Consider the following 11,178-nt stretch of genomic DNA (forward strand, 5'->3'; position numbering starts at 1 on the left):
ATTGTTTCCATTAGTTTCTGGTTTTAGTTTTTGGTTTTTAGATTTTAGTTTTAGATTTTGGTTTTTGGTTTTTAACTTTTAGATTTTGGATTTTGATTTTCAGCTTTTGGTTTTGGTTTTTGGTTTTTAGATTTTGGTTTTGCTGTATTTTTAGTTTTTTTTATAAAATAAGCAATACATTGTTTTAAAATAATAATTTTTAAAAAAATAACCATTAAAATGTACCAAAATATAGTGGCTGTTATTTAAAATAAAAACATTACCATGTTTTAAATTATTTTATTTTTAAGTGTTATACTTAAATATAATTAATAAAATATCTATAAATTATTAAAATTAAATTATTTTAAAATTTTGAAACTATTTATAAATTTTATTACATAAAATATTTTTCGTTTTTTAGAACTTGAATGGCTATTTTTTCAAATTAATATAATATATTGTATTAATAAAATATTTTTAAATTTATAATTTTTAGTTGTTGTTTAGTATGTATAATAAAATTATTCAATAATTCATTTATAGATATTAATAAGTAATTGGTTACAACTAATACTGAAATTATCTATATTTATTTACATATATGAAACACATAAATTATTTTACATTAATGTTAAATGATAAAAAAAATTGTATTGGAATTTTATCTTTATGAAAACATTATTTACTTAATTAATTAAAATATAGTATTTTATACAAAATAAACAAAATTCGTTTTTGTATTGAAAACCCACAAAAGTTGGTTTTTGGCTTTTCTTCACAAATTGGTTGAAATTTTGAAAAACTAGTTTTCCTAAATTTTAGAGAATCTATTTGTTAAAAAACTTGATTGGCAAGTGAAATGGTTTTTACAAAAACAAAAACTAAAAGCTAAAAATTTGATTGGATAAAAAATGATTTTTACAAAAGCAAAAACCAAAAACTAAAACAAAAACTACAAACAATCAACCTCTAAGATTTTGACGAGCTGCCCTCCTTTTTTACGGACTCATGAGCATTTGATATCATTAACGGTGTTAGATAGGAGTATATAAATATAATAAATTTATTGTATTTTAGAGTAAATTAATAGTTTTTTTACACCAAGCAGAAATCATAATTTTAAATATAATATTTTCAAAAAGAAATTTTTTATTTTTATTTAGACATCATTATATTATATTTTTCTCTCGAACTTCAATGGTTTAATAAAGTTAAAATTACATTTTATATAAATAATTTTTTTATTATATTATATTTAATGATTATTTTAAATATATTTTTTATCATCTAGTTTTAAATATATATATATATATATAGGGCCCTCACATAGCCATTTTGAAGTTTTGGTCACCAAAATAACCCCATGAAATAAAATAACCAAAAGATATTTCATTAAATAGGTAAAAGACTCTTCTACACATTTTAATATTTATGTATTTATTTTTAAAATTATAAACTTCACCCCTAAAATCTGACCCCTCAACTCTAAACTCTAAATTTAGATTAGTTAACCGTAAATGTATAAGTGTATAGTTGCTCTTTAATTGAACTTCTTTTGATCATTTTTTCCGTGTAGGCTCTTTTGGTGAAAAAACAAACTAAAAAGGCTATTCTAGATAATTTCTCATATATGAATTCTAATTAGTTTTGGATTTCTGTTTGTTTTAGTTAAAATATGTTAAACTGAAAAAATCAATTTGAAAATCAACCTAATAACCGATAAATTTATATAAAATTTTAATCATTTACCTATAAAAACAATATTTGATTAGTGTTGCTTTAGTTTTGTATTTGTTAATTACCTATAAATTTTTTATTAATGTGATATATATATATATATTAATTTAATAGGATATATGAGTTATTAATTATTAATATATTTTAACAGTTGTTAGGATAAATTTGTGCAGATACTTTGTTGATACTACGCGAAGTAAGCAATATAATAACTAGGAAAAACGGTTAAAAATATAGTTTTATTGATTAAAAAAGCCATAATTACAATAGTTTGGATTATGGACCCCAGTTCTAGCCGCCTATCTATAGTCGAAGTTTTAGATAATTGATCCCTAGTTCTAGGATTTGTGTCCTTCTTATTAGTTGAGAACACCCTTAAGTAAAAATACTATAATTTGACTGGTTAAAATATGATATAACTAAGATGGCGTGTATTGATGAGTTAAATGTGATTCAATTCCACCAAAAAATATAGTAAGATGGGATTATTAACCAAATCTAAATCCAGCAAGATGGATTTCTTAACCAAATTTTTGTTTATAAATGTCTTTCTTTGGTTTTTGAAAATTATTTTCATTTTCTTTTGCAGATCTATAGATTTGTATAAAATTTTAAATTTTCCTCCATAAAATTTAAGATATGAGCCCATTATAATCGATTTCATCTAAGCCATAAAGATTATGAATAATCGAGTAAACTTTAGAAATCTTATGAAAGTGAAATTTTGGTTGAGTTTCACTTGTATTTTAGTTATGTTTCTTGCTTCAATATACCTCTTAAAACTGATCACGTTATGTTTCTTTTATTTTATATTATTAATTTGTGTAAGCTATCAAATTTAACATTAATATAACATACTTCTTTGGTAGACATCAAATTTAATATTTTACTATATATTATTTAATATTAAATTTCTGTAATTTGACATGAATGATTGAAGTGCACCAACAAACTAGATTTTTGTATTAGACATGTGTTGCAGACCAACTATGTATGTCACCAATAGTATCACAATTTCAACATAACACACTTTCAAAATAAATGATGTTAAACAATGGTTTTTTTGTAGAGCACGAGTTCAATATAACAAAAGTTCAGATTTATATAGCCTGCTTTTGTAAGTGACTCCCTAAAGAGATGGGTTTGACTTACACAATTTGGAGAAGGATGATCTGATAGTTTGCATTTAGAGCAACCATATTCTAAGAAAAACACATTAAACAACATAAGAAAACATAAATAGTCTTGTTCAAAAACTTACTAGAGCAATCTTCAAACAAAATTCCCATACATTAGCCAGAAGCATAATTTAACAAGAAATTTAATATCTCATAACTGTAACACATTAACTTGTAAATTTCATTCATAAGTAAAAAATTTCTAAACACACACGAAGGAACAAGTAAATCTTAAAAATTCATTATGAATATGAATGACATACAAATTTACCAAAATTCACACATATGCTTCAATTGAAGTCTGCTTTTTAGGTTAACATTGAAATTAGAAATTTCAAAAGAATACTTCAAACAAAAGCTGCTCAATGTTCAAACTTCATTTGAAATCTTCCTACGTATATTAGTAGGTTGTTTTGTAAAAGTTTGAGTTTATCAGAGAAGAATAAAGTTTGCTTTGATAATCAAGTTAGCGTTGCAATTGAGTATAATTTTACTAAATTTTGAATTTTTGGAGTAAGATACAAAAGAAGTCTGGACAAAAAGGAATGTTAGTTTTACAACTGATGAAGTTTGATTTTATCGTATAAGATTTTGTTTGAAATCTGAAAATTTTCATACTTCACATGAAGTCGATCAAAACCAAAAGTTCCTTTTATGTTTAACTAAAATCGAAATAAAATAACAGCATACTTCTTTTAAAGTTTATTAGAGAATTCTACTATTTGATTTTTTTGTTAATGTTTTGACGTTTTTTTCCGAACACAAAACTGATATGAGTAAAGATTTCATATGAAATCTAGAAAACCTTCATATGAAGTTTTTTTCTCAGCAGAATTATCTTGAAGTCTACTTTCAAAAAATTAAAGTTTGGTCAAATGAAAAATTAACTTCACTTTTAAGGGACTTCAAATGAAGTATACACGTTTTCGAATGATAATTACCATACTTCAAATGAAACATTCTTTGAAATTGTCAATTGCAAAACTAATATATACCATCTGCTTTCGCGACACATATCTGATGAAGACGAAAATCAAGTGAATAATTACCTTAATGCGGTGTGATTTCGTGTTTAACTTTTTCAAGCACCCACAAGTTCGAACTTCAGACAAAAGTAACCAAAAATTATCAAACTTGAGAAAGTTCTATTGTGATTTTGAAAACTAAAATATGAGAGTTTTTGGATGAAATTGGAGATACAATGGAAGATTATGGAGTGTTGTGTGCAAAGAGTGAGAAGAAATAGATAACAATTTTTTTTGGTCAAAACATAACAATTTATTTTAAGGCATTTCAAGCTTCAATTTTGATTGTTCTTAGCGGGTTGCATAATTAATTGTGATAAAATATAGTGAAGTGAAAAAACAGGAATTATTCTTGTGTTTGACAACAAGTTTTAAGTTTTTGCAAGTCTTAAAGAAAAAACTCCAAACTCGATTTTAGTGGATTCGTTTGAAGATCTGAAGTAGACGGCATTAAATAGATCTAAAATAGACGAAGGAACAGGAGGAACGGAGTAAAGCAAATTTTCTGACCATCCGGCAGGGCCGGTATAACTTATTTTTTAAACATGTAATGTCCTGCACTGAAATACAATTATGCCCTCATTCTTCATATAATTTTTTTTATAGTGTGTCCTACAAACAACTAAAACAACTAAAAGTGTTGTATAAAATTGGGATGCTTTAAGCGGACAGTTAATTTCGCCGAAACAGTTACACTGTGGAACGAGCAAGAATATTATTATATATCCCACATCATATTTATCTTGTCTAATCATAATCAATCATCACAATATGACAAGACGAGAGCATACATAAGTAAATAAAAAACGAGTACTGCGTATATGAACTTAATTAAAACTATTCTCTTTTCACTCTGATGGATACCAAAACAAGAAGAGAGAAGGTGACAAAGGTTACAAATGTTACAAACGTAACTAGTGAAGGCACAATAATTTTGACAAGTAGGAATTTAGACACAAGTCACACAGCCCCGTTACTTGGAATACAAGAAACATGATGGGGAAGCGACTTTGTTGCATGATAATATGATACACCAGAAACGTAACTGAAAAAGAAAACTAGCAGTCTTCAACTGAAAACCCCTTACCCTTTTCCATCTCCTCTGAGTCTTTACTCTTTGTTGGCTTGAACCATAAGGCACATATGACATAAACAACAAAGTTGATTCCACTGAGAATGACTAAAAGCCAATAAAAGAGATCAAGCCGGCCATGGTTGATGTTATCAGCCAACCATCCTCCATTTACAGAAGTTGCAGTGACCTTTTTGACGATTGAAACCAAGAAACTGCTGACGAAGAACCCTAGTGACAAAGTAGTCAAGAAAAGTCCAGTGCTCATTGTTTTCATTCCCTTGGGCGATTGGGTTATGAAGAAATCAAGTTGGCCAGTGTATATAAAGGCTTCCCCAGATCCTACTAGGAAGAATTGTGGAACGAGTAGGAAAACACTTATGGGCAGTGTTTTCTGTGTACTAGATTTCGCCACTGATAAACGCTTTTGCTCAACTATGGCTGCAGCTGCCATTCCAATGGTTGATAAGACCAATCCAATAGCCATTAATTGCAGGCTAGAGAATCCTGAATTATCAATACATAGGTAACGGATATTAAATAAATATACTCTAAGATAATTAAATAGGCCGTATTTTATACCAAAAGTGACAAAATAATCTTCATGTTAAGAATTGATAAAATAGTCTAAAATTAAACCATTGATTTTTAAAACTAAATATCTAAATTCTCAAAACTAAAGCGTGAGTTGAAGAATTAGTCTATATGTATATATGAATGTTATATGCATCTTGTGTCACCTGGTTTTCCTTTCCATTTCTTCCAAAAAGGCATGATGACACGGTCGTAGAAAGCCAAAGTTATAAGAATAGCCGCGACGAAAAACACGGTGAGGGACCCTGCTGGGATCTGGAAGTTTCCAACGTTGCGTCTCATGGTTGAAGCTTGCTCAACTGAGAATGTAATCATTTGGGCATATGTTGTCCAGAAAATTATAGTGGTTGCCCAAATAGGCAAAAGCCTAACCATCATTTTCACTTCCTCAACTTTGGTCACCGAGCTTAGCTTCCAAGGGTTCGGAATTGCGATGCCATCTAGGGTTTGTTCAAAATCTCCTTCGGTAACTACGGCCGCCTTGTCCAACATGCTGCACTCAAGAAAATTTTTAAATAAGAATTTAGTTTAATATACAACTGCTAATGTTCGTAGTAGAGTAGGTTAATTAGCTAGTCATCCCCCTAATAGCGAAACTTGACCTGAGCACTCTCTATGATCTCTACTAGATCATTAATGAAGCTAGGAAATTCTACATTAAATTACTTCTTTTTGTTCGTTATAACTGAAATAGACTAACGTACCGAAACTGATCAGTATGTTCGATTCTCAAGCCCTCGGGAGTATCTTCATAAAGATAGACAATGCTTTGAGGCAGTTCCGTTTTTCTCTTCCTAATCGAAGCTGCAATTATTTGAAAAATTTGCACAACGGGACTTCCTTGGCTCTTCTTATAACGGTAACTCTTAGTTCCCGACAAGAAAACTGCAATAGCTATAGCCATAGATACAGTGCAGATTCCATAGGCCCAAGATCTTCCCACTTCATCTTGTATGTAAACCAAAACAGTCACAGCCATTAACGTCCCCATGCTAATGATGAAGAAGAATCTGCACGGGCCAAGTTCAATTTTGTTTTTAGTGAATAAACAAAAATGTTACTTTGCCAATGAAAAAAAAAAAGACTTAACCTAACCTGTTGAAGAAGAAAGCCATCTGAGCTTTTTCTTTAGGATCCTTGTCATCAAATTGGTCAGACCCAAAGCCGGAGATGCTAGACTTAAGGCCACCAGTTCCAAGGGCTATAAGGTAAAGTGCAATGTAGAGAAATGTCATTTGGAAAGCGGTGGCGGGCGTACAGGCTTCGCCGTGGTGGCATGTTGGCGGACGTAGTTCGGGCAGCTTTGTTGCCACCGCTAGTGCACCGGTTCCCTATATAGTGATACAGGATATTAAAACCGTTTCAAACTATTAATTATGAGGTTTTACCAAAAAAAAAAACTATTAATTATGAGGTTGTTTCGAGTTTAATATCAAACATATGTTTAATTCTTCTCTTGATTTTTTTTGTTTCAAATATGTTCTCAGTCGAAGGCCGTATCAAAATTTTATATTGAAGGTATATTTAATTAGTTTGTTTATTTTTGACCAAAACAGTTGACAAAAAATAGTTTATTTATTTTTGGTAAAATTCTGGGCTTTGTATATATTCTGAAACAGAAAATTTAATTTTGAATCGGAGTTTTTTTGCCAACTGTTCAACTTACTAAGATTTACTAAGAAATGATATCTTCAATGGCGCATCATATGAGAAACCATAAAAAAATTAAGAAAAATCTATTTCTATCATTTTCGGGGACAAAATGAGGATGTGAATAATTTACACCATATTTGAGGAAATACTATTTACAAACTCATTTTGATGTTCGAATTTTTTATTTTTTTTTTTGCAAAATGATCCCTATAATTTTGATAAAACTTTTATTTATGCAAACTTTATTTTATGCATAAACAAAAAAAATATCTTTAAACTTTTTATTTGATATGTATAAAATGATTATACTTTAAAACATAATTATAAATAACAAGTTAGTTAAACATTTAAATGTAGAACTTTATGATTCTGTAGTGATATATCAAACAATAACATTAAACATACATCATACCAAAATTTAGAAAAACACAAAATATGTTAAATAGAGTAATATAGTACTGTCTAAATAAAACTATAATATTATTGAGTATGTGATTATGTAATTTTATTGATGTATAAATGTTTTTTTTAAATTTAAAATTTAGTTTAAAATTAAAATAAGTGAGTGAAATTTTAAATCTTATCAAATAAAAGGGTGCTATTAGAAATAAACAAGAAGTTTTTGACCAAAAAAAAAGAAATAAACAAGAGGTGTAGAAACAAATATTTTAAAAATTGAGACAAAATAATGGAAACCAATCAAACCACTAGAGTAAAACTTAAACTTATTTTGAGTTTACTTTATTTTAAGAGAAAATAAAAAAAAACCATTGGAGCAGTCTAATACTCTTATTTATTTTAAAATAATATGAAATATAAAATATCATCGTTTTAAGGTATCAAGTTATTGGCCATAATGATTTTTAAAAAGAACATTAATAACTATGTATACATATATATATATATATATATATATATATATATATGTATGTATTAACCAAAGCTGTTTGTTTTAGAGTCTTACCAAAGCTTGAATTGTTGAGAAAATAGCGATAGTTTTGAAACGGCCGAGGAAGGAGTCAGCTAGAAACCCGCCGAGTAAGCAGAGGAGGAAGGAAGTGCCCATAAAGTCAGTGACAATGTTGGCAGAGTTTGAGCTTGGGAGATGCATTGTCTCCATCAGGTATGTTACCAAATTCACTGCTATTCCCATTGTTGATAGCCTCTCCACAACTTCTATCCCTGCAATATTTTTAAAAAGATATTCTATCAGCTCTTTTATGTTCCAAGACTACTAGTCAGTTCATTTTACATATAAGAATATTCTTCTAATAATGTTAGTGTTTCGAGATTTCACAACCCAGATCCAAGTAGTGAATGACTCAGTGATTAATACAGTATAACGAAATACGGTAAGGCGCAATAATTTTAGGGCATCTCCAACTATACTCTATTTTCCACTCTAAAATAAATTTTAGAGTAAAAGTGCTATAATGATACTCTATTTTTATACTATAATAGAGTAAAAAATAGGTTTATTTCATATATAAAGTAACTTATTTTTTTATTTTTTATTTTAGTTTGAAAAAATAAAAAAAGTAATTTTTTTTGTCATTACTATATTTTTTACTCTAAATATAGTACCCTTGGAACAACAACCAATTCTATTATAGAGTTATTCTATTTTAGAGAAAAGAAAAAATAGAATAAACTAATTCTATTATAGAGTTATTCTATTTAAGAATTTCGATAATGTTTGAAGGTCGCATTTCTAAGGAGTCATAAATGAGTTTTGACTGTCGAAAGGTAAATATTTTAGAGTGTAATGACACTACCAATCCATAGAATTTCCGGACTCCAACTACAAATTTATTTATTCTTGTAACTTATACCCAAATGAGATTGTTGCATTATTAAATCCATGAAAGAGTCGTGGCTGTAAAAAATCAATTAATTTGTCGTTACAAAATGTAGGGAACCAATGGAAATGTGCTGTCTCAGAAAACAACGAAACCAAATTTGGATTATCCGGAATATTATAACAAGACAACTGGTAATATCTGTAAGAGAATATTAAGGAACAAAACATGAGGGTTTAGAGGTCGGCGTTTTGATAAATCCTAAGTAAACTCGTGAATCCTGATGTCTAATTTTCGTTTTTCTCTCTCTAATTTTAATATATCTTTTGAGTATTATTCAGATTTCAGAAAGGAAATTATTATTGTATATATATGATTGGATGAGTAAAGATGGGATCATGGGGAGTCATGTGGCGTGTCTCTTTTCTCTTTATCTTTCATACACTCAGCGTGATTCAGAACAACGACATATCATATTTTTATATTCAAAAGACATATTTCTATCATATCATGTGTGAGAGTGACTGATTTGAGATTGAAACTCTTTTGTTCTTGACCATATATATTTACGTATTGTGGAAATAATAAACTTATACGCATGAACAACCACCTCGTGACTAAATTTAATCAACTACGTGAATACATCTACCACCCTCTACCAATATGTGCGCGACATATGTCTTTTACTTCATTTTACCATATATTAAAATAATAACAATTATGCATGATTATTTTACCCCAAATAACAGTTGTGCATGTAAATGAAGAGTTAGTTTCTAGCTAATACATAGATGCGTTAACTTAACGCAGATTTTCGTGGATTTTCGTGATCATGATGGCATATGAATATATCTACATGTAAATCTGGACAAATAGTATATCTGCAAATGCATCTATGTATAGAGGTAACATTTTTGGACAAATAGTACATCTACAAATGCATAAATGTTTCTTCAAAAGTATAGAGAAGATACCAAAAATTACCAACCTATGTCCAGAACTTAATAATAATGAAGAAAATAGAAGAGAATAAAACGAACCAAGAATGAGAGCTGCGGTGATCCAGCCACCGGTTTTGGATTTATCTGCGGGTAGGCCGTTGTAGTCTACGGCATCAGCAACCGTCCAACTCCCTTTGCTCTCCTGTAAACCACCACATCAGTCCCCAGTTCAAAATCTTACAAACCATTAATTTACAAGCGTGAAGAAAAAGATTATCCAAACCATTTTTCTTCTAGTAATGCCTTGATGAGAATAGCCTTAATTTTCTGCTAAGTGTCTGCTCTTTGTAAGCCACAGAAGCAAAGAATGATGCAGAGGAGACTGCCCTTTTATAGGCACAAAATAATTGAAAGAGAGAGGATGAGAGCTCGCACCGACCTTCCACTATATGTGATTTGAGACATCACGAAAATGTGAAGCCTTGGAGATAGGTTCATCACGCCTTTTCCGACTTTATTATCATTTTAAACTTTAGATTTTGGAATTTAAGTTTGTTTTTTGACAAATTTTCTGGAATTTAAGTTTTGCCGATTTCTTACCTTTTTTATAGAGAAATTTGGCCATATAACCATAAAAAAACTAAATTAACAAACTAACCATCTTTTCCCCTTCTCTCTCTTCTTTTTCTTCCTATGTCTCAAGTTAGTTTTTTTAATTTTAGTTTTTATTATTCTTTCGCCAGTTCACCTTTTTTATATTTTTCTTTCTATGATTATACTCCTTCCGTTTTTTAATATAAATCATTTTAGAGAAATTTTATGTTCTAAATTATATGACAGTTTCAGTTTTCTATGTAAAATTTATTAACACTCAATGTTATATGACCAATAATAATATACCTTCCATTTTATCATTGGTTGATTTGTGGTTATGTAAAGAACTAATGATGTTTTGTTTAGAAAATATAAAAATTAATGATTTTCTTAATTTATGTGCACAATTATAAAACGACTTATATTAAAAACCGGAGGGAGTAACGTATTTCTTTAACCCAGGGACACTACGCATACACGGAACTATGAATCAGAAAAAACAACACTTGCATTTAATCCCATAAAATATTTAGCAATCTCAAAGATTCCCCACAAGGTTCGTTACTATTTTCAACACTTTTACTTATCCACAAAATATTGATT

General features: G+C 29.0%; 1 protein-coding gene across 1 annotated transcript; it reads right to left on the reverse strand.

The window, feature by feature from the left end:
• Nucleotides 1-4,718: 4,718 nt before the first annotated feature.
• Nucleotides 4,719-10,561, reverse strand: LOC103829627 (protein NRT1/ PTR FAMILY 6.2). Its single transcript, XM_009105304.3, has 7 exons — nucleotides 10,265-10,561; nucleotides 10,081-10,183; nucleotides 8,206-8,423; nucleotides 6,684-6,919; nucleotides 6,293-6,598; nucleotides 5,735-6,081; nucleotides 4,719-5,501 (listed from the first exon to the last, which is right to left on the reverse strand). The coding sequence occupies exons 1-7, from the start codon at nucleotides 10,265-10,267 to the stop codon at nucleotides 4,981-4,983; spliced, it is 1,734 nt and encodes a 577-aa protein (XP_009103552.1). The 5' UTR covers nucleotides 10,268-10,561; the 3' UTR covers nucleotides 4,719-4,980.
• Nucleotides 10,562-11,178: the final 617 nt, after the last annotated feature.

The sequence above is a fragment of the Brassica rapa genome, chromosome A07, assembly GCF_000309985.2.
Source record: "Brassica rapa cultivar Chiifu-401-42 chromosome A07, CAAS_Brap_v3.01, whole genome shotgun sequence".
Lineage (NCBI taxonomy): Eukaryota > Viridiplantae > Streptophyta > Magnoliopsida > Brassicales > Brassicaceae > Brassica > Brassica rapa.